Source organism: Myotis myotis, unplaced genomic scaffold (assembly GCF_014108235.1).
Source record: "Myotis myotis isolate mMyoMyo1 unplaced genomic scaffold, mMyoMyo1.p scaffold_m19_p_11, whole genome shotgun sequence".
NCBI classification, from domain to species: domain Eukaryota; kingdom Metazoa; phylum Chordata; class Mammalia; order Chiroptera; family Vespertilionidae; genus Myotis; species Myotis myotis.
The window spans coordinates 5,597,315-5,621,254 of NW_023416315.1; the positions used below are offsets into that span (position 1 = coordinate 5,597,315).

A 23,940-nucleotide genomic window follows, 5' to 3' on the forward strand; every position below is an offset into this window, starting at 1 on the left:
TCTATCATTACATATTGTTTTTGTGATTAATCACTAGTCTTTAATTATGTTCAATTTGTAACAATGAAAATACATCCTGCATATCAGATATTTACATTATGATTCATAACAGTAGCAAAATTACAGTTATGAAGTAGCAACGGAAATAATGTTATGGTTGGGGGTCACCACCACATGAGGAACTGCATTAAAGGGTCGCGGCATTAGGAAGGTTGAGAACCACTGCTCTAAACTCACGCAGCCACTTCGTAAACACTTGCTACCTGCATGAAGGTCACGATTGGAAGGTAGCTTTTCCTGTCCGGAACTCAAGAAACAACGTTCCACAGAGGAACCTACATTTCTCATGGTGGCGCTGCTCAAGGTGGCCTCGGCTAGCCCAGCTTCCCGGGCTTTTCCAATCACTGCTCAACCCATGAAAGCTACAGAATATGCTGGAAAGTCAGCTGTGCAAAAAGACGAACAGTTTATATCTTCAAGCCAAAAAGTATTCTAGCGTCCTTATTTACACTTTGCCTTCCAAACCTAACTTGGAAAAAAGAAATGAATTTAAATGTAACTTTCCATGATATATTTCTAGAATACATTCACACACTCCTTATTTCTGTTTTTTTCCTAAACCAAATGAAAGTAAGTCAATGAGCTTAAATTCAAAAAATGTCTGAAGGTACAATTTTGTTACTTTCAGTTTACTTTGTCCTTCTTTATCTTAAAGTCTTTCATTTTAGGTCAATGCTCTGATAAGTACGTTCCAAAACTTCCTTTTTCTATTTTCACTAACGCTTATGAAGCAAGAAGAAAAAATACAAATTAAAATTTCCAATAATCTCTATAGAGCACAAGCACTGCTGTGAAGAGGAAGGCAGAGATGCGACATGGAATGCCCTTCGGCGGGCAGCGTGGCAGGGGGGTCGCCTGAAAGAGCAGCCTATCAGGAAAGTCATGAGAGTTCAACTGGAAAGAGATATTGTGGACACATAGTGTGACTTCATTGCTCAGCCACATTCTGTTTCCCTACCTGCAATGCAGGTGGGAAGTTTTAGAGACCAAGTTGCAGACCTTGAAGTGTCAAGCAAATCATAATCAGTCCCGGACTCCTTTGATTCCACGAAGTGTGTGTATCAGTTAGGATAGGTGAGGCTATGCTGCAGGAACAAACAGCTCCTAAAACCTTAGGAGTATAAAGCAACAAACATTCACACGCCATTCACACTACATGTCCGTCAAGGATCATCCCGTGAATCTGTTCCAGGACTCAGAGTAGTGAAGTCACTGCTTCTAGAACATTGCCAAGACCCGTGGCAAAGGAATGGAGCTTTTAGAGGCTCTCATACCACCAACCATGACATACGTCTCTCCTCACAACTCAGATACCAAACCAGCAACATGGCCAACCCAACCGCGCGGGAATTGGGAAGCCAGAAACGTTTTGCAAATAGCACCCATAACCGCCTCATGGGGTGGCCTTCAAGGGGCAGGTATTTGGAATGTGTATGCATCTGTGCTGGTAAGCTGGTAAGATCTTTTCTGTTCCTTTTAACCAACAGGAAGAGTGACCCAGTCCCAGAAATGACCACTCCTGAGCAATTCTATTCCAAGGTCATGGAGACCCTGAAGTACCTCAACGCCCGCCTGCCCAACGGCAGCCACGTGATTCTGTACGGCTTGCCGGACGGGACCTTCCTCTGGGATCATTTGCACAGCAGACACCATCCTCTCGGTATTGTTCTGAAGATCCTTTTACGCTCTAACGATGTCAGTGTACATACAGTCCCAGTGCAGAGAGTTCACAGCACGTAGGAACACACCTAACATGCCACTGCAGTGCATGCATCAGCACGGATGCAGGGAAGCGCCCCAGCTGCAGGGTCTAGAGGCCAGGATCCAACGGTGGGCAGAACCAGGTCCAAAGCCGGGAGGGGCAGAGGTAGTGGACGAAGAATTAGGACAAATCAAAAGGTAAGCGTTTCAGTCAGGAAACTCCTTTCACTGAAGGTGAGATCTAAAAACGAGCTGATGAAGCCCAAACAAGAGACAGAAAGCCTGAGTCGGAGGGAGGATTTCTCCGAATCTGGGTGGGGAGTGCCCCCTGGTGGCCAGATGGCATTCCGTCGCCCGCAGCCCTGGGAGGGCTGGTTCTGGCTTCCACACGTTCACCATCTGCGGAGAAGAGATAATGTTCCTCCTCTCTGACAAGAAAATTGAATCTATCGTTCAGCCTAACTGAAGTGAGGCGCAAGTGAGAAATAAGGCTGTTCCGTCACCTTCAATCTCTCTCTTCGCTCCCAGATAGGGCCTCTTATTTCTCTTTACTTTTTGGAGCGTGAGAGAGTGCTAATGAGTCAGACACCAGCCATTGCCCTTGAGAGTGTGTGTTTGGGGGGTGGGGGGTGGGCAGGGGGAACCTGGGTTCTATGTCTGAGCCACAGCTCGGAAGTGGGGGTGCCTCGGGGGCGGGGATGCTGTGAGGGGGGAGGGGAGACGTGGGAGAAGAAACAGCCCCCACGGATTCTGCCCCTGAAGCTGACCTTTACAGGTGACCTCCCGCACCGTCTGTCATCTTCACTCTTGGTGCCTCTCTCACTTGCACCAAATAATCAGTGTGGAGCATAGCTACGCTTCGGGGCTCAGATAAGCTCGCTGGGCCATGCAGGGATTAGTGGCTCCCTCCCCCTTCCGTGGCCGCCTATGCACTTGGGGAGGCCTTCAGCCCCCCACGCAGGGCGGCGCATGGCAGCCTTCAGACACGCGCACTGCCCTGCTCGCCCTCACCGGGGTCACTGGTCAGACCTGGGGTTTCATGAACTTGCTCAGGAGGATTTGTCAACTGCCCCCCGAGAGCTCCCGTGCCCCCTGGGAACTTGGCACTTCATTGCCAGGAGAAAGCCATGCGGGACCAAGTCCACTGTTGGTGATGCTCTGGTCCCTCCAGGGCCCTGGCATCCCTCCACCTGCGTCCAGATGTGGCCAGGCCCCTCGGGCCCGCCCTGCTGTGCCAACAGCTCACGGAGGAAGCAAACTCCTTAGGCCCTCCCCACTCCGGCTCTGTATGTCTAGGGCATCCAGAAAGAAAGGAAGCACGGGCGTTCCTCAGAGCCATGCCAACTGGACGTCAGGGCTGGACCCTGGGCGTGCCAGCCTTCTGCAGGGGGGGGGGGGGGCAGGGCCACCCTAAGTGTCCCATTGGCTGCCACATCCGGGCTTGCTCTTTTCCAGGCCAGCTGAACGGGGACGTGACCTACGGGCAGTTGTACACCTTCCTGAGCTGCCTTCAGGTGAGCTGGCCTGCCTGTCCCGAGGCCCCGCCCTGACCGTCTGTGCTCCCGGTAATCACAGTCCTCCTGCCTCCAGGTCAGCCCCTGCCACGGCTGGATGACGGCCAACGAGACCCTCCGGACGCTCACCTCGCAGGTAGGCCTGGTGCGGGCCCTCGGCAGCATGTTGGGTCATTCTTGCTCAGCGGTTGCTGCAGTGTTTGCACCGGGGATGGGGTTTGGGCAGCGTGCTGGCCCCCAAGCTGGAGAACAGAAACATCGAACTTCTGGGGGGCTTGACGGGACCAGGGAATGTGGGGTGCCCTGCCTCTGCCCTTCACCTCCTCTGGGTCTGTCACTCTTACCGTGTCTGTCAGTCACTGTATATGTGTGACTGTCTCTCTCCTATGTGCATAAGCATGTACACACACACACACACACACACACACACACACACACACACACATACCTTTGAGAGCCCGTTGTAGGTGTGTTTGTAGAGGCGGAGAGAAGTGAGCGAGGTGAGGCCCTGGTCTGAGTCCCCCCAAGTTCAGGGAGGACCGGCACCCCAGAGCCTTCTTCTCCTCTCTGCAGGAGCCCGGGGCCCCCGCAGTTCTTCTGCAGAAAATGAGCCTCCTCCTTGTAAGAGACTCATTGAACTCCTTGCGCAAATATACTTCCATCTTTAAAAACCTTGGAGAATGTTAAGAAAAGCACCAAGAACAGTAGCAAAGTTCACCCCAAATCCCACCACCCAAAGCTAGTACGTGTACATGTCTTTCCAGTATCACTTTCATAGGTGTTGGGGTTATGCCTACACCAGTGATGGCAAACCTCTGACACGCAAACTCATTTTTTTGGTTGATTTTTCTTTGTTAAATGGCATTTAAATACATAAAATAAGTATCAAAAATATAAGTCTTTGTTTTACTGTAGTTGCAAATATCAAAAAAATTCTATATGTGACACAGCACCAAAGTTAGGGTTTTTCAAAATGCTGACACGCCGAGCTCAGAAGGTTCGCCATCACTGGCCTACACAGTCTCAGAACACACACATGTTGTGTGCCGTCTGACGTTCATCCGTTATCCCACCACATCCTGACCTTGCGATCATTTTAGAGTGTACAACATAGGAATGTACCGTGATTTATTTCATCCCTTGGACCTGGGCCTACAGGTCATAGAGGTTTCCAATTGTTCACTGTGATCAACAGCACTGGGATAGAGGTGTGTGTGAGTGTGTGTGTGTGTGTGTGTGTGTGTGTGTGTGTGTGTATGCATGTGTCTTTGTGTGCCATGTCTATTTCCTTAAGACAAATTTCTAGAAAAATGCCTGGGTCTAAGAGCGAGCTGTGCTTGAGGAGGTGACCCTCAAACTGCTGAACTGCTCTTAGAAAGGTTAAGCAGATTGGCATTCTGGGTCTCCGATCCCCGGGTGCTTGTCTCCATTATCACGACTGTTCATCTGCCCCTCGCCGATCCCATCGGGGAGAGTGGTATCTTATTGCTTTCATTTGCGCCCATTTGGTTCCTAATGAAGTTTAACCATTTGCATGCGTGTTGGCCATGGGCAGGAGAGAAGTCAGGGTACGGAGCTGCTGAGTGGCTCTGTGAGGACAGCTGGGGGGCGGGGAGTGGGGGGGAACCATCCATTTCTTTGTTCTGCCTGAATCACCCGCTCACTCCAATCAAGGCCTAGGTTTCACGGAGCTCTCCCGTTTCTCTTGCATTCAGAGAGCAGCACTACTCTCCAATACACTGAAGAAGATTGCCACCAGCCAGAAATTTACCAGCTTCCATCTTTACTATGTGGATTTTGACTTCCAAGAAAGTAAGTGTTGCTTGGCTAAGGTGATGACACCTTATCTTCACTGACACAGACAAGAGCTAGGGAGAGCCTGCCCCGGGCAGGTATAAACCCACAGGCAGCAGGTTGGACGGGGTCTCCCCTGACATCCTCACACACTAATAGCTCCAGCGCTGAAGGAAGGCAGAGTGCGGCCCTCTGCCTGGGAAGCGGCAGCTCAGCATCACGCCTGAGTTCACCGTCATCTTAGAAACCCTCAAACAGCAGAGCCAGCGACCAGGTGGAAAACGCTTCAGCAGGGGGCCAGCAGGTCGATGGAATCCCCTCTGTTCTGGCCAGTATCGCAGCATCTGCTTACCAGTGAGCTACAGATGAGTGTGACGGGGCTGAGGGCTAAGGCAGTGCCTCTCACAGTGAGCACTGGATTGACTACTTAGTCACGATGCAGATTCCCAGGCCCTGCACCAAAAGAAATGCATCCAAGTTTCTATGGGATGACCTCAGATTTGCCTGTGGCAGGATGGACAGTCCGGGTCTCGGCTTCCTGGAAAGAACGTTAGTATTTCTCTGCTGCCATTCTGTCCAGACACAGGGGCCACTGAGGTGTGGCCACGGCAGTGGGCATGGTCCCAGAGCTACCATTTCTCCTTCGCACCTTGACTCTGAAAATTATTATTATTTTTAAACATATTTTTATTGATTTCAGAGAGGAAGGGAGAGGGAGGGAGAGAGAGAGAGAGAGAGAGAGAGAGAGAGAGAGAGAGAGAGAGAGAGAGAGAGAAACATCAATGATGAGAGAGAATCATTGATCAGTTGCCTCCTGCACACGCCCATTTGGGGACTGAGCCTGCAACCCAGGCATGTGCCCTGACCGGGAATTGAACCCATGACCTCCTGGTTCATAGGTCAACACTCAACCACTGACCCATGCCGGCCTGGCTGAAAAAAATGATTTTTGATTGGCTTTAATCCTTCCAGTCTCGTGTTTATTGCTAAGCAATTGTTGTACAAGAGACACGCCTCCTGTGGATGGACGGACCTCTTGGGTGGCGCTAATGAAAAGCTTTGCCATGCATGCACGGGGAGGACCATTTCTCCTCCAGAGGTTATCATCTCTGTCTCCCCACCCGCCCTCCCAGCCCGAGCAGCCAGGGGGAAGCAGATGGCCTGTGTGAATCATCGCAGATTACATTAGCTGACACGGCTGCATTGCAGAGTCTAGTACTTCAACTCTGAACATCTTCTCAACAAGACTGATGGCCCTTAACTAGATTTCCTGCCTAGGTGAGACCGATTTCTCTCATGGGGAGAGACATTTTGATGGATAGCCTCGCATTAAAATGCAGAGCTAACGACTCACTAATGAATTCCTGCTGTAAACAAATATACCACCAAGGGATCTCTGCTCATCGTCAACCTTGAACATAGATGAAGTTATTAAAAACATAATAACGTCTAACATGCGCAGGGAACGTCCTCACTTTCCGAGGGAGCCCCCAGCTCTGGGCTTTGTTACCTTTGGGATTGCAGGCAGGTCCCTGCACATTTCTGAATGCTCCGGCCCAGGCCTGAAAAGGGGGCAGCCATATCTGCAGAACACATCTCAGCCATGGTTACAGGAACATGTGACCCCCCTCAATGCCATGCCTGGGACACTGCCGGTCTCCAGGAAAGAGTACCATTGCCATCACACCCTTGCTACCCAGAGTGTGGTTTGGGGCGAGCAGCATCCACTCCACCTGGGGGCTACTTATAAATGCAGAACCCTGGCCCCACTCCTCACTGAGGCCTAGGAAACTGCATTTTAGCACAGTCCACAGACAATCCCATGCACATTAAAATTTAATAAATGAGGCTCTACAATGCTGCCAGATTAAGATTCTTAGTCGGTTAGGCATCAGGTTTTTGCTATGTCTGTCCTACCATGTGCTGTATAGGTGCTGGGGATCTAGTGCTCAACAAAACAGAGCAGTCCTTAGGTTCACCAAGGGTCTAGAACAGTGGTTCTCAACCTTCCTAATGCTGCGACCCTTTAATATAGTTCCTCATGTTGTGGTGACCCCCAATTTCATTGTTACAAATTGAATATAATTAAAGCATAGTGATTAATCACAAAAACAATATGTAATTATATATGTGTTTTCCGATGGTCTTAGGCGACCCCTGTGAAAGGGTCATTCGACCCCCAAAGGGGTCGCGACTCACAGGTTGAGAACCGCTGGTCTAGACTCTAGACAGAAGACCTTGACCCTTGGCCCAGTCCCGGCCAGCATTCCATTGATGGCCTTGAGCATTCCATTGATGGCCTTGATGCTTGTGAGGAGAGGTCATCAGCCCATTCCTGTCCTCAGAACAGCAATAAATGCAGTAACAAAGCAAAAGAATAAATTTTAAAAGTCCAGTTAGACCAAACTGAACGTCTAACCACATGGCGGTCGGCACTTCGCTGGGAAGCCTCCCTCTGTCTCTCGTGCTTAGCGATCCTCATCGACAGTTCAGGACCTTCCTGAGGTTTTGTAATTTCCTGACAAAAACAAATAGGACGATCCCGCTGGGTACAGGGCCTCCCTCGCCTTCTCCATGTGAAGTCCATGAGCACTGCCCTGGGGAGGACAGACGGACGCGGTGGGAGGGAGAGTGGAGGCAGAGGGACCGGTGCCGGGATCCACCCTGGGATCAGCCAATGCAGCACCTCACATTTAACATCCAGGCGCCCAGTGCCTGCCTGAAAGAGCTGGAAGTTTATCTAGTTTCCAGGAACTGTATCGAGAACTTGACGTATGCCCCAAGTTCCGCTACTGCAAAGGGAATTTTGACCTTGGAAGCTTAGCATTTTCCAGAGCAGGCAGAGGGACCATCCACTCCTAGACCCGTCTCTGTGGGGAACACCCACACCTGGCAATCTGGTCTGCCCCGTGGGGGTGCATGTGCCCTTCCAGGAAAAAGCCAGAATTTACCACCGGATAGAACTGTGTGCCCGTCCCAACTCAGACCCCGAGTAACCAACCTCGAGCACATGAAACAGCCACACAGCTTTTGTCTCCTTTTGAGCAACGTGGCGATAACGGCAACAGGGCTCACGTAAGGATGGAGGCACCTTGCGACAGAGTAGGGACTCAGCAATGGCACAGGGACATCCCCTCCCCACCACCCGCCACGGCCACCTGTGCGTGTGGAGCACCTGCTACCCTCTCCCAGGACTCATGAGACCTGGAGAACAAATGTTTATTCTCTTTCTTTATTTTTTTAATGTATTTCTTTCATTATTGATTTCAGAGAGGAAGAGAGGGAGGGAGAAAGATAGGCACATCAATGATGAGAGAGAATCACTGATTGATCGGCTGCCTCCTGCACGCCCCCACTGGGGATGGAGCCCGCAACACGGGCATGTGCCCCAGCCGGGAATCGAACTGTGACCTCCTGGTTCCTAGGTCGACACCCAACCACTGAGCCACACCAGCCAGGCTATTCTCTTTCCATGTCCAACTCAGCTCCATCACTAATCACACCTGTGGACCACGCTGAGTTCCTTAGAGGAAGCTGTGGTAGAAATGCATCTCTCACTGTGGTCTCCTTTCATGAAAAATGAAGACCCACTTATCAAACCTGCAGTCTTCACAGTCCCACGAAAATCTCTCCTTTCTGTGCTGCATTTGAACTGTGGCATCATCGATAGCCTCTTTTTTAATGTGAAATTCACCATTTCACACCCCGCGACAGAGCAAATCTCAGTTGAGGGCCTGCCCCCTGAGGGTGGGCACAAGAGCGATCTGCTCTCCACTGGGACACCCGCTGGCCCTGAAAGATGGTTGTTGTCTCCAGAGGCTCTCTGCCTCTCACTGACTCACCCCCCTCACCCCCAACTGGCCATGAGCCACACAGAGGCAGCGATTTCCCCCCTTTGGGAGAGGGCAGCTGAGCGGGCAAGGGCCTTATCCTCGTCTGCGCCACACCTCCCCACAGAGGAAGGAAAGTGCCACTGGACTGCCAAGGCCATTTCCACACTGACCGCTGGAACACACTGCCCGCTACCCTTCGCTTCTGTGGCAATGCCTCTGGAGCGCACCTGTGTCTCAGATCCTGCCATGTGCCTACAGAAACAACCAGTGACCTCATGGTGCAGACAGCATGTGGATTTCCCTTCTTAAATACCTGAGAGTGTTACTGGCCATTAAAGAGCCACACGTGGTCTATGAATCTCCGCCCAGGACGTCTATTGCTGCTCTGAACAGCAGGTCATTAGCCGAGTCTCTCTGACTTCCCAGGTACAGAAAATACATCATGTGACACATCCCAAGAGGTCATTCATGATCGGTCATGAAGAACAAAGAGAGCCTGGCAGGCGTGGCTCAGTGGTTGAGCCTTGACCTGTGAACCAGGAGGTCACAGTTTGATTCCCAGCCAGGGCACAGGCCCGGGTTGCGGGCTAGATCACCAGTGGGGGGCGTACAGGAAGCAGCCGATCAATGATTCTCTCTCATCATTGATGTTTCTCTCTCTCTCCCTCACCCTTCTTCTCTCTCTAAATATCAATTTAAAAAACCATTTTTAAAGAAAGAGAGGGGGAGAAACAAAGAGGGCACGGGTCCCTGCGCTTGAGTTTTCTGCGGGCTGAAGAGGGAAGAAGTGGAGAACCGTAGCTATGCCTGCGCCCCTCTCTGGACATCGGGGAGTGAGCACCCGGGCCACTCTGGGGCAGCAGGTTCCAGGCTTTTCTCCTGGGAGGCTCTCTAAGGAGGTGCATTTCCCTCAGGCGTTCTCACAGACGAGGCTACTACTGTGTAGGGTTCATACTGTTGCCTCGAGCAACAGACACTCCTGGCCTGTCACCCCTGGTGAAGGATGGCTGTATTGCTTTTCATCACTCGGGTTGTGATGTTGAGATCATCAGCATGTTGTACGTAATCATATTTCCGATGCCCTGTAGGATTTTTGATGAGGACGGCTTGCCACAGGCAGGCAGGTGTGGCATTGGCAGCTGTGAAAGGCGATGTTAACACATCTGCTCCCCCTCCTGCCTCTGCGATGCTGCCCCACTGGCCACTGGGAAAGGAGATGGACTGGAATGGGTGCCGAATATTCCAGAGCTCACCTGGCCCCGCCACACAACCACATCCACTCGCACACGTGTTCCTCCCGAGTTAGGAAAACAACAAGCACACAGTGGGGAGAGCATCTCTGTTCAGAAAGTTCTCCCAACACGAGATAACGTCTCATGGGCAGCCCGGGTGGTGAGCCCGGCTCGGGAGGCAGCGGGCAGCTCTGGCGACAGTCCCTGCTCTAACCCTCTGGCTGTGTGTGTGCCCTGCAGTCATAAAGAAGTGGCAGAAGAGAGGCGGGCAGCCCTGGCAGCTCCTCGAACCCGTCGATGGATTCCACCCCAATGAGGTGAGCCGTCGTATCTTGGTTGTTGACAACTACCTGTTAGCTTATTTTTATATAATTATGCATCCCACACATGGGTTAGATAGAAGAGCCAATAAAAGTAAAGGGGAAACCAGAGGAAGGGGACAGCAAGGTGGAAATGATGCCTGGCCTCTTGACTTAATGTCTGTAGTTCGCACTCATGTAACGTGTGGGGGAAGTTCTGGGAGATGCCTATAACCTCGCTCTGTGCTTTCCAGGGGTCAGCGCAGAGAGGGACATAGTTGTGGCCTCCATAACATAACATAGGTCAGGTACACACACAAATCCCAAGGATTCCTGAAAGCGAGACCTGTGAGAAAGCTCTTCTGTGGATCCTTCTAGAAAGAACACTGTGAGAGGAAAGCAGGGGGAGCAGGAAGGCAGGACTCTGTCCCTTCCTGCCCCACCCCATCTATCATCCTGGCTTCAACCCAGGAAGCTCCATGTTTATCTGTCACTCATCTGGACTGACTCATGATGCTTCTTTATTTAAAAACTAGAGGCTTGGTGCATGAATTTGTGCACAGGTGGAGTCCATCCAGCCTGCCCCAATCAGGGTGGGGGGGCCAATTGGGGGCAGGGCTGGCTGAGGGGAGGGGCCACAGCTAGCTGGGGGGGGGGGGTAGGAGCTGCAGGTGGTTGGTTGGCTGGCCCCGCCCCCTGGTCAAACTCCCACTTAAACTCCTGGTAGGTCAAGGGGACAATTTGCATATTAGCCTTTTATTATATAGGATAACAATAAATGAAGTAGTAGGGAAGTCGCTCTGCCACTTTCAAAATTTTGAAAGCTGAGAGTCCTCCACCACACTAGTCTTTCTGACTCAGCCTAGGTGAGGATGGGGTGGCAGTGACCAGGGTCCAACCTGAGAAGCGCTTTTGGCGTCCTCTTCTGTGGCCGTGGCCTTGATGGTCAGCCAGGCCACGGCGAGGGCTGGCCATCCCCTCAGGCGTGTGAGTAGAGCGTAGCTCACCTTGCCCAGGCTCTGGGAGGAACCCACGGCAGGGCTAACAGAAAAAGGAGAGGGCCCCTCCATCCACAGATGCGTGCACAGTGGAGTCCCACAAGCGCTGGGTAGATTTACAGTGAGTAATCAATGCCCATCTCACTAATAACCAAAAATCAATAAATCCAAAGCGTCTCAGAACACCTAATGTTCCTGTGGATCTTGTGAGCTAAGAGAACTTTGGGCTAGAAGCTGGTTAGGTATAGAGTCTGCCCCTTTCCAAAAAAAAAAAAAAGATGTCTTTGGTTTTGGAATAATGTGAAGACCTGTCCGGCAATATTTAGGTAGTAGTGCTTGTCATTCTTCGTGCATCATAGCATTGTACCTCTACTCTTCTGATTTGATAGAGAGAAAGGATATGAAGAAATGGTCAGAGGGAGTTAGTTAAGAACAAACTAGCCCGGCCAGTGTGGCTCAGTGGTTGAGCATCGACCTATGAACCAGGAGGTCATGGTTCAGTTCCTGCCCAGTCAGGGCACATGCCGGGGTTGCGGGCTCCATCCCCAGTAGGGGGCATGCACGAGGCAGCTCATAAATGATTCTCTCTCATCATTGATGTTTCTCTCCCTCCCTCTCCCTTCTTCTCTGAAATCAATACAAATATAATTTTTAAAAGAATCATTAAATTAAAAAGAGCAAACTAAAAGGAAGAGGGTTGGCAACAGCTCTGTTTTACCCCTTGGGACGAGCCTGCCTGGCCCAGTACAAAGGCCGTGCTGTCCCCGAACGTTAGGGCTCAAGGCCTGCCGCACGGGACCTTAGCTTACTCTCGGACGGCGTTGCCTGCAACCGATTATTGAAAACGGAGTCAAAGCTGACACCCGGCCTGTGCCGTCATCTTGTTAATCGGGAAGTTCTGCGCACATGCTGGTGGTGGGTGGGGAGCGGACACCAGTGGGCAGCCCCACTACGCCAGGCGCCTGTGGACAGCAGTGCCCGAAGCCTGCCTATCAATCGTGCATATTAAGCTGCACAGTCCAGATTGCAGCTTGTCATCGAAAAATGTGCGAGTGCTGACCGGACATCCAATGCTGTGAGAATCCGAGAACGAACCGGAAGCCTTCCCTGCCGCTTGGGGAGGTCCTAGTGTAGAGTGACAGGGTGACAAGGAAGCAGATAATGACACATGAAGTGGAAAATGCCTCCGCTGTGCACGCGCAGACGCCGTGGGGCATCGTGGGGGATGGGAGGCAGGGAGCGGCATCAGAGGGACCGTGAACTAGGCAGGGAAGGACAGAGGGGAGGGGTGATCGCCGCGGCTGTGCTCGGCAGAGACCTGATGTGAACGAAAGCGTGGCACGTGGGAGGCGGTGAGAGCGTTGGTGCCGCTGGAACACGGCACCAGAGTTGGGGGGAGGAATAGGAGGAGCATCCAGGGCCCAGGCCACCTAAGTTCTGGATGGGCTTTGGCCTTCCTCCTGTGGGGAACTGAGAGCCACTGAAGGTTTTAAGCAAGGAAGATACCTGGCCCTACCAGGTCTGGCTCAGTGGATAGAGTGTTGGCCTGTGGACCAAGGGTTCCTGGGTTCGATTCTGGTCAAGGGCACATACCTTGGTTGCAGGCTCCTCCCCAGCCTGGCCGGGGCATGGACAGGAGGCAACTAATCGATGTGTTTCTCTAACATCGGTGCTTCTCTCTTTTTCCCCCTCCCTTCCACTCTCCCTAAAAATCAATGGAAAAATATTCTCAGTTGATGATTAACAACAACAAAAAGATACCTGTGGCAGCAGCGCCTGAACAAAGGTAGTGGAGGGGAAGGAATGGTTTGCATTGGAGAGAGACAGACAGCTCAATCAACAGGGCACCGTCACCCCTTGGATGTGCGGGTAGAGGGGGAAGAGATGCTAAGCAGGCACTCCCTGGGAAGTTGGAGAGATGATCCGTTGCCCACTGAGGTGAAGAGCACAGGGATGCAGTACATTGGGGAGGGCTTTGGCACGTGTTGGGCTTAAGGAGCCCCCAGGAAGTCCACACGGGATGCCCTTTCAGCAGGTAACAGACAAGCGCTGAGCTCAGGGAAAGACAGAAGTGAGGGGGGCCTTGAAGAGGAGCCTCCGGAACCCCCTGCGTACTCCCTCCCTCCGGCAGAGGCGGTGCTCATGAATCTGCTAGACGACAGGCAGCTATGGGAGTCCACATTTTTCCATCTTTTTTAAACATTTTTATTGATTTCAGAGAGGAAGGGAGAGAGAAGGAGAAACATCAGTAATGAGGGAGAATCACTGATCAACTGCCTCCTGCACGCCCCCTACTGGGGATCAAGCCCACAACTGGGCATGTGCCCTTGATTGGAATCGAACCCAGGACCCTTCAGTCTGCAGGCCGACGCTCTATCCACTGGGCTAAACCGGCTAGGGCTCCGTCGTGAAAGAGCCAAGCAAACACGTTTGGCCTCAGGACCCCCTCCTACGTCATGGACATCATGCAAACCAAGGCGCTCACTCCGACCTTTCCAAGTGCCCCTCACCCGCTCCTGTGCCTGGGAGCAAGCAGGGGCTGGGATGCACCCTCCGCCGCCCCCCCTCTTCCCGCCAACCCTCCCTCACCCCCCCACCCCGCTAGCAGGGGAGCGGGCTTTATTGTGACATCATATGTTTGTTTGGAGAACCAGGCTCTCTCCTAGGAAAGACCCGCCATCGTGTGGCTGAAAAACGGGTCCTCCGGGAAGTCACCTCACAGCGTAATCGGATCAAAAATTCCTGCGGGAGGTCCCGTGGGAGGCCACCAGGCATATAACTTCCTAGGGAAAGGTCTGCCTTTCCCGTCCGCAAGCCCTGTCCGCCGTTTCTGTGCACATGTTAACGCACCTTTGATAGCAGTGCAGCCACCCTCGAGAGAGCACATGATCTTAACTGCCCTGTAATCCGCCCCCACCTGCTCTCTCCCACCCTCGTGTAACCCTCCTTAATCCCAGACGCATAAAAGCAACTGCAGAGCTGTGGTTCCCTGGAGCATCTGAGAGTTGCTCCCGGCAAGTGTCGTCAGCTTGACACAAATAAAATCTCCTACAGAATTCTCCACAGGTTTGGACGCTTCTTACATCCAAAATAAGGACAAATGTGGTCGAGCAAGAAAACGTGGCTCAATTTAAGTTCTTATCAGAGGGAGGGAAGTCCTGGAGGCCGCCTGGAGGCGTCACCAAGGGCCCAAGCAGACACTGCACCAGGCCCCTCCCTCCCATGACTCACACCTCCGGCCTGGAGGCATCGGCCCGACCAAAACCTCCTCTCAGACAAGGGGTGTCGGGTCGCCTGCTCTGTCACCGCTCCTATGAGAAGGTCAAGGAGGAGCCTCCGCAGTGGGCCAAGGACCACCCCGTGGCCTGGCTCCAGGAGGGTTTCCGAGCAGCAGCAGCAGGCAGACAGGGGTGGCAATGCCCCCCAGACGCACCCAGACAGCACGGGTGCCTGCAGACACACCAGTGACCGTCAGATGCAGACGCGCCCGACCAAGGGCCAAGTGGGCTGGAAATGGCAGTCACATCTGACACAGGCAGCACCGCCCAGTGCCCTGCAGCCAGCCCCGCAAGGGTCAACTACCAAGGAAGAGACCCAAAGGGCCTCGCTCAGCTGACCAGAAGGTCCCACTGAGCCAGAACCCCTCGGTTCCGCACGTCCTGGGGCCAAAGTTCATCAGGGCCGGGTTAGGGAGCCGGCGGCCATGAGCCCCTCCTGCGCAGCTGTCTCCCCGCCAGGAAGCTGTCTCCATCCAGCCCGGGGGACAGGTGGAGGGAGCAGGTGGCCAACGTCTCCGTGGAAGAGTAAGCCAGCTCGCACCCACCTGATGGAATGCAGCGCACTGAATAAACAGTGACACCGATCTACCTTTCGTAACAGAAACGTGCTTGTGATTCGAGCAAAGCACACAGCAGCAGGTGAGAGGCCTGGGGATGACTGTTCAACTCTGCGCATTTGTCAACACCCATGGCACTGCTTGCCAAAGAGCCCGTTTACTGCGGAGATCATACAGTGGTCTTTACAGAGGGATCCCGTGTGTGTGTGTGTGTGTGTGTGTGTGTGTGTGTGCACGTCAGAAAGACTCCACGCCCGATGGCAATAGTGTCTGAACCTATTGTGATTGCAGATGACTTTTGTTTTCTCTTCTTGCTTCAGTTTTAAATTTTCCTCAGGTGACTAGGCATTGCTTCACTATCGTCAAGTCTGAATGAGGAAGCCCAAACGCTGCTTGCGCTGGAGGAGCGGCTCATTGCAATAAGGAGAGGAAGGAGGGCAGCCCTCCCCACGCCCTGTGCCCGCATCATGGGCGCTACAGGCGGAGGCTGGTGCTAAGACCCCCAGGAGGTGCTCAGCAGTGGATCTGAAGTGAAGGACTGAGTATCGTGGGTCTTCTTAGCACAGACCTCTAGTCTAGTAATAACAGTGCCACTCTCGTTGGAGACGCATGTAATAGCAGTGCACACGCATGAATATTTTCATCTCCACGAGAGGGACCGCCCACTAATTGCTTTCAGACCAAGCTGCGACCACATGCCCAAATCTGGGCTCCGTCACTTTAACGTCTCCTGCTCCTCACCCTGTCTCCTCCCTGTTAATGTAGACGGGGAAGTAGATGATCCCGGAGGCGTGGTGCCACGTAACCGTTAGGAAGACAGCTGACGCGCATCAGGTTGACAGGCAATAAAGAAAAGAACAGGCAGTGACCTCCGGCAGACCTGGCGGCGGCCCCTGTGCTGAGAAACCGCAGGAAAACAGCCACCGGCCAGTCCGTCTTCAAAGACACTGATGCTCCATTGAGCTGATCCCCTTCCCGGAACGCTGCCGGCTACACAGTCAGCCTGTGCGTGTGCGCGCGTGTGCGTGTGCTGTATGCCATGTGTATGGGAGGGTATGTGGTATATGTGGTGTGTGTGTATGTGTCTGTGGTATATATGTGTGGTGTTTGTGTGCATGTGATACATGTCATGTGGGGGTACATGTGGTACATGTATGTGTGTGATGTGTGTGGTGTATGTAGTGCATGTGGTGTGTGGGGTGTATGTCATGTGGGGGCATGTGGTGTGTGTAGTGCATGTTGTGTGTGTGATGTGTGTAGTGTGTGGCATGTGGCATTTGTGGTGTGTGTTGTATGTGGTGTGTGTGTAATGTATGTGGTGTGTGTGGTGTGTGTGGGGGGGGTGGGTAGTGTGTTGGACACCGCATGGATCTGACCACGATCACAGAGCCGGTGGCTGGGATTTGGGGGCCACCTCCGCAGGCTCTGGAGCATGTTAATACCCTGGGGGTATCTAATGCAGCGGCTCAGTTCTCCTTCTCCTAACAATTGCTAAGCTCTGTAACACAGTTTAGACAGAGCGGTCTTCAGATCATTTCCTCTGCCCCCGCCCCCCGCCTTTGCCAGTGAGAGAAGCTGCCGGCACCGCGCAGGCAGCTGGCGGCTCTGGCTCTGTCGTTGGAACGGGGGACCCTGCCCTCGGGAGACATGTCCGTGTGCTTCCGCCCAAAGTCGGGACAACCCGAGCTTCCTCCTGAACAGCGTGCCCGCCTCCGAGACCTCGGCAACCGCATCCCTGCCTCCGGCACGAAGCGCCGGCGGACCCGGCCACCAGGGCGCAGGCTGGCTGCCGGGCTGCCGCGTGCACGAGGGAGGTGTGATCTGCGGGGAGGCTGCTCCCCAGAGGCTCGCTAAGGAGGAGCCGGAGGCCCGGACACCAGCTGGATCCTGCTGGCGTCGCGAACACAGAGCACCCTGATGGGCAGCGAGGCACGGAGACAGGCCCCCCGGCCTCCAGCCCCGCACTCGCAGGACCCCACTGCCTGTCACCTGTCCGGCCTCACGGCCCGGCACCATCGTCCCCACGCCAGGCCCGCCCTCCTCTGCGCCTGTGCACGTGCTGTCCTCCACCACCGCACCGCTCCCACGGGATCCCCCTGGGGAACCCCTCCTTGAGAATTCAGCTCTGCCATCGCCCTCTTCACAGAGGCCCTGCCCCTCCCCCTGCCCCCACCCCCGCAACTCCCCCGCCAGCAGAGTCTGCACCTCTTCCCCTTCCGGGCGAGGGCATCCCCCTCCCTGTGGCTTTGCCGGTGCCTTTTTGCCCATCGGGTTTTCTCACTAGACTGGGAGCTCCTTAAGGAAAGGATCCAATGGGCTCAGCTCCAAACCCAAGCTCTAGGCCTGCAGTAAGTGTCACCTGTCCACGGAGAAATGGACAAATGGCTTCTGAGGAAGTGTGTCGTTTTCTTTTTTGTCCTTATTGATTTCAGAGAGGAAGGGAGAGGGAGAGAGAGAGAGAGAAACATCAGTGATGAGAGAGAATCATTGATTGGCTGCTTCCTGCTCGTCCCCCAATGGGGGTCAAGCCCGCAACCTAGGCATGTGCCCTTGAACGGAATCAAACCTGGGACCCTCAGTCCGCAGGCTGACGCTCTATCCACTGAGCCACACCAGCCAGGGTCTGTTTGTTTTCTATTACTAAATCACAAATCAGCACAAGTTCAGCAGCGAAACAATATCCATCTCTTATCTCACAGTCGCTGTGAGTGAGGAAGGTGTCACAGGCTAAAGTCCAGGTGTGGCCCCCGGGCCACATGCTCATCCAGAGACCCAACCGGGGCAGAGCTGCTTTCAGATTCACGTGGGTTGTGGGCAGAATTCATTTCCCTGCGAGGTAGGACTGAGGACCAGCTCCAGCTGGATGTCAGCAGGAGGCACCCTCCACCCCCTGCCAGGTGGCTTCCTGCTTCACCAGGGCCACAAGAGGGGCCGCCGGTGGCAGAGTGGTTTTACGTAATGTTCCGTCCTCACTGAAGTGAGAACCAAGCGATAGGTCCCACCCTCTCCAGGGAAGGGATCATACAAAGAATGATGGTGGCAATCACGGACCATCCAGAGTGTGTCCCCACACGAAGAAGAGAGGGCGCCTTGCCGGTGAAGTCTTTACTGGGTTGTCATTTCTGTTTTGCTTCTCACAGGTGGCGTTGCTGCTGCTGGCAGATGACTTGTGGGACAAGGTGCGGCTGCAGTGGCCCCAGGTCCTGGGGAAGGAGAATCCGTTCAACGCCCAGATTGAACAGGTGTTTGGAGACCAAGGCGGACACTGAGCCCCCCGGGGACACGGGCTCCTGGGGGGCTTAGGGAAACGGAAACTTGGGTAAACTCGTCCGGCGCGCAGTTCCAGGGCTGCTGTGCCAGGCTCGCAGGCCTCTCCCTACAGCCCCCTCGCAGTGCTTTTCTCTCCTCAAGGAGCGCATCGGAACGACAGCGTGACTCTGAGCTTCTGGGTTCAGGTCCCCGCCCACTGGCCCTCCTACCACATTCAATAAAGAGCTTTGGGCCCGGCTAGTGTGGCCCGTGAACCAGGAGGTCAGTTCCATTCCCGGTCAGGGCACAGGCCCGGATTGCGGGCTCCATCCCTAGTAGGGGACGTGCAGGAGGCAGCCAGCGGTGGGTGTTTCTCTCTCACAGATGTTTCTATCTCTCTATCCCTCTCCCTTCCTCTCTCTCTAAAATCAAGAAAAACATATTTTTTTAATTAAAAAGAAAAAGAGCTTTGGGTGCCATTCCCAGCAAGAGAGCATCTGCGCCCTTGAATGGCTAATTGTGGTGAAAAACAAATAAGAATGCCAGCACATTGGCAGCTTCCCCGGGCCGTAGGGCGCCGGGGACTGACCCCCTCGCTGGCTATGAACGTAGGACACAAAACACAAGGCCTTTTTCACTGCCTTTGTCAGAAATGTTTCCTGTCACATCACGTTGGTCGCAGGTACAATGGATTCTTACTACTCAGGGCAGTCATTGTTCTACGGTGTAGAACCGTGGTCAGCAAACTGCGGCTCGTGAGCCACATGCGGCTCTTTGGCCCCTTGAGTGTGGCTCTTCCACAAAATACCATGTGCGGGCGCGCGTGTACAGTGCGATTGAAACTTCGTGGCCCATGCGCAGAAGTCGGTATTTTGTGGAAGAGCCACACTCAAGGGGCCAAAGAGCCGCATGTGGCTCGCAAGCTGCAGTTTGCCGACCACTGGTGTAGAACAACTCTACTCAGTCGCCTGGACACTCAATTAGCAAGCACTGAACCTCTGCTTCCAGGTTGACCTAGAATCACAGGTGACATCTTTGCCAGCCTTGGGTCACAGCAAGGTTACCAGGCGATCAATGCACAGCCTTGTTTTGTGGGTGCTGCTATTGAAAGACACCTTATGCCTGCACAGCTGATAGATTAACCCTGAACTCAGGGCCAACAGCAGGGTGACACACATGAGAGAACCCTGTCCGCTCACCTGTCTTCTCCCTGAGGCGCCCACCGCCGACCTGCACTTAGAAACTCGGGCGGCCCTTTGGCATAGCCCCTGGGTGACACCGTCACCGCGAAATCACCAACAAAAAGCATAAAAGTGCCCACAACTCGGCAGTAAATCTGCCGTGAAAAGGACACTTGTTCGTAAAGGCAGAGCTCTGCCTCCTTCCACCCCAACGGGGACATGCGGGTCAGGGGACTGAGCACGTTTGCCACTCAGATGAGAAGAGTGCCCGGGGTGCTGACCTGGGGTGACGGATAAATTCACCGATACAGAACTCGCCGGCAGTGGGGTTGCCTGTGTCTTGAAATATCATTTGTGGCCACAGGACTGTGAAACAGCTGTCGGTATTAGAGCCCGTACAAAAGAGGCACACGTATGAACATGTGCCCGGGCTTACATACTAGTATTTCAAAATCCTCGCACCAGGGGGCTATTTGGTTTCATCACAACGGGTTTCTTCGTAATCCTGTTTTATTTTTGTAGTTAAACTGTCCAACCTGCCAGGGGTACCTGATGCAGGAAGGCCACGTGGGCTGGGTGGGGGCTTGGAGAGGAACTCGGGCTAATCGTGGGGAAGACAGCCGAGTCCCTGCTTCCCGGAGAGTCCCGGGGGAGGGCGGGGGGGGGAGTTCTGCTGAGAGATGTCTGTCCCGCTCACCATCCGCCCGACGTCTCTGACTGGGGCCTCCTCTTCCCTCGATGGCTGTTAGCAGCCCTGGACCGTGTGCTCTGCGGACCCGCCTGGGGCAACGCAGGTTAGAGAATTGGCCTTGGGCACACCCAGTGGCAGCGTCAGGAGAGGAGCTGCCAGGCACATGGAGACTAGACTCCCCCTCCTCGTCCTGCGTGTGAGCCGGGGTCTCCGGAATCCTGGTTCCAACCACGGCTTTCCTGGTGGGACCGCCCGGCAAAGGTGGCGCCTGGCCTGGGCCGGCCGTGTGCGCGCTCACCGATCTGTGTGATTTCCTGGCGAACTCGCATCAAGAAGCTACTAGCGTGGGTTTCTCATCAGGTCTGAGCGCAGGCTCCGTGCTTGCCCGGCAGGATAACACCCTCATCTGGCGTGGCCGAGGCTCCAGCACAAACAGGCCCACAGACAAGGGCTCTTTTCATCTGCTCCTTTGCTGGGTGACGGGGGGACGGGGAGGGGGGCAGCTTTGGGAGCCTGCTCCTGGGTCACTTCCTAAAACCGCATTATGGGGACCTAATGGTCTCTACACGCCCGCAGCCTGTGGGTGGGCGGATGCGCAGCGATGTGAAGAGCACACACGGGGCGTGCAAGGATCTGGGTGGGGGGCGTTGTGCTCCTGGCTGCCCCTTTGTTTATAGTGAATTGCGGGGAGCATTTCCAGGAACCCTCGCCGCCTCAGAGCTCTGCAAATGGAGCTCACCGGTTCACAAAGCTCAATCATTAAACTGCACAGAGGGGCAGGAGGGCGCCCCCAGGGCGGGAGAGGCACCCAGGGTGAGAGGGTGCCCCCAGGGTGGGAGGGTGCCCCTAGGGCTTGCCTGCAGCCCGATGTCAATGTGGCTACAGACCTGCAGGTCCTGGTCTCACCGAGGACTGCGCCCCCCCTCGGAGAGGCACCCTTAGCGCAGGCTCCACAGAGCTGCAGGCGCTGATGTTCTGAATCTACAGTGACCTCCACGCTGAAGTTCTGCAAATGTCCGCTGAGCCCAGACATGGAGGGAGGCTGCTCGGGGGCAGCGGGATTGGAGGGAGTAAGTGGCGACTCCACACACATCATTCCTGGGAGAACAGCTCTGCCCGCTGCCTCCTGCGCTGGGGCCCGTCGGGGCCCAGGCGGCGGGGACTCCACGCAGCAGCAGGCTCCCCGGCCCGGCTCTGGGATCTTGTGAAGCTTCTGTTCCAGGTGAGTGTCTCTCTAAGGTGGGAGCCATCACGCCTGTGTCCCAGCACCACTGGAGGTTACGGTGCTCAGAGAGGCTGGACATAGATTATGGCACTTAACTCTTACGACTCCCTGAGGCCGGTCGGCCCTGAGTATTTGCTGTCCCGGGAAGGGAACGAGGGCAGAGAGCGACCGGGTGAGCTGCTGGAGGCACAGCTGACGCGCAAGGAATCAGGAGTTCGAAGCCGGGCTGTCTGGCGCCAGGCGCCACGCTGCTAGACACGTGGCCACCGCTTTATGAAGTAAGATCATGTTTGCACATGGCGAGTGCCAAGCCACGCCTACTCTCACGCCCGCTCCCCACGTGGCTGGAGTCCGCTTTGTCTGCAGAATAAGACCAGGCCCCTCATAAAACTGAACACACTCTTCCCATGGGATCGAGTGATCCCTCTCCTGGGTATTTACCCAGAATCGCTGAAAACCTGTGTCCACACAAGAGCCTGCACAGGGCCCTGACTGGTTTGGCTCAGTGGATAGAGCGTCGGCCTGCAGACTGAAAGGTCCCAGGTTCGATTCCGGTCAGGGGCATGTACCTTGGTGCAGGCACATCCCCAGTAGGGAGTGTGCAGGAGGCAGCTGATCGATGTTTCTAACTCTCTATCCCAGTGGTTCTCAACCTGTGGGTCGCGACCCCTTTGGGGGTCGAACGACCCTTTCACAGGGGTCGCCTAAGAACATCGGAAAACACATATATCATTACATATTGTTTTTGTGATTAATCACTATGCTTTAATTATGTTCAATTTGTAACAATGAAAATACATCCTGCATATCAGATATTTACATGATGATTCATAACAGTAGCAACATTACAGTTATGAAGTAGCCACGAAAATAATGTTATGGTTGGGGGTCACCACAACATGAGGAACTGTATTAAAGGGTCGCGGCATTAGGAAGGTTGAGAACCACTGCTCTATCCCTTTCCCTTCCTCTCAGCAAAAAAACATTAAAATATATATTTTTTTAAAAAGAAGCCTGCACAGCGATGTTTACAGCATCTTTGTAATCGCCCAAACATGGAAGCAACCAAGATGCTGTCGGGATGTCCATCCACAGGAGAACAGGCACACACATGAAATGCGACTCGGCAATTATATACAAGACGCTACCGCCACACACAAGAGTGGGCCTCAGAATCATGTTCAATAAAAGCAGTTCCCACAAAAGAGCCTAGACCAGGGGTCCTCAAACTTTTTAAACGGGGCCAGTTCACTTTCCCTCAGACCGTTGGAGGGCCGGACTATAGTTTTAAAAAAAAACTATGAACAAATTCCTATGCACACTGCACATATCTTATTTTGAAGTAAAAAAACAAAACGGGAACAAATACAGTATTTGTATTTGCAGTGGCCCGCGGGCTATAGTTTGAGGACCCCTGGCATAGACTGTATAATTATATGTAATTTTACAAGTAAAACTCATCTATGATGAAAAAAAGTTTTTAAGTGTTTGCCTGGAGGGCAGGAACCTGGGGAGGACTGTGAAAGAACTTTCTGGAGTGATGGAGCTATCCTGATAAAGGCTTGACTTACACAGGTGTGCACACTTACGAAAATTCATGGAAGGACCCTGGCCGGTGTGGCTCAATGGATTGGGCGGCATCCCATGCACCCAAAGGTGGTTGGTTCGATTCCCGGTCAGGGCCCATGCCTGGGTTGCGAGCTTGATCCCCAGTGGGGAGCATGTAGGAAGCAGCTTGTCAATATTTTTTTTTTCTCTCTCTCCCCCTCTCCCTTCCTCTCTCTAAAACCAATAAAAAATAAAAACATTTAAAATATATATTTTTAAAAGCTGATGGAATGGAACACTTAAGATTTGTGCACTTCATTGTAAATTTTATGGACAGGTGGGCAGCTAGGTGTGTAAAGGCATGAATGCCTGTATATGCTATTTATTTTTTTAAAAATAAGTTGGAGGGGGGCTGAGGAGGGGGGTAGAGTACCTTAAGCATGACATATACACACAGGCACGCCTATGATGAATCATTTTTCTAGCAAATCTTGAAAGTCTATAAAAGGTCACTGGAAGAATCCAGTAAAATGTTTCCCCGTGTCTTGTGACTTATAATCTTTTTACAGGCATATAAAAACAGTTTTATGTCCATGCAATTGCTAAGCCACTGGTTTCATTACAAGAAAGAAACATCAGGGTAAAAAAACAACCTGTGAGCTCCTAAACTTTGGGGTACAAATAATATTATAATCTGGAATGGGGAAAAACATAAGGGAAAAGAGAAAACGGATAAAAAAGATCATTAGGATGCAAAATAGGCACCTGGCTCATGAATTA

General features: G+C 53.3%; 1 protein-coding gene across 2 annotated transcripts in view; it reads left to right on the forward strand.

Annotated features, from left to right (window-relative positions):
• Positions 1-18,828, forward strand: part of AOAH (acyloxyacyl hydrolase) — a 106,929-nt gene extending 88,101 nt beyond the window's left edge. The window contains exons 16-21 of one of the 2 annotated variants that reach the window (XM_036327314.1): positions 1,548-1,720; positions 3,217-3,275; positions 3,352-3,411; positions 4,991-5,087; positions 10,375-10,451; positions 18,407-18,828. In XM_036327314.1, coding sequence (XP_036183207.1) covers positions 1,548-1,720; positions 3,217-3,275; positions 3,352-3,411; positions 4,991-5,087; positions 10,375-10,451; positions 18,407-18,535 — 595 coding nt within the window. In that variant the 3' untranslated portion in view covers positions 18,536-18,828. The remainder of the gene's footprint in view (positions 1-1,547; positions 1,721-3,216; positions 3,276-3,351; positions 3,412-4,990; positions 5,088-10,374; positions 10,452-18,406) is intronic. The other variant, XM_036327313.1, reaches the window with a different exon arrangement.
• Positions 18,829-23,940: the final 5,112 nt, after the last annotated feature.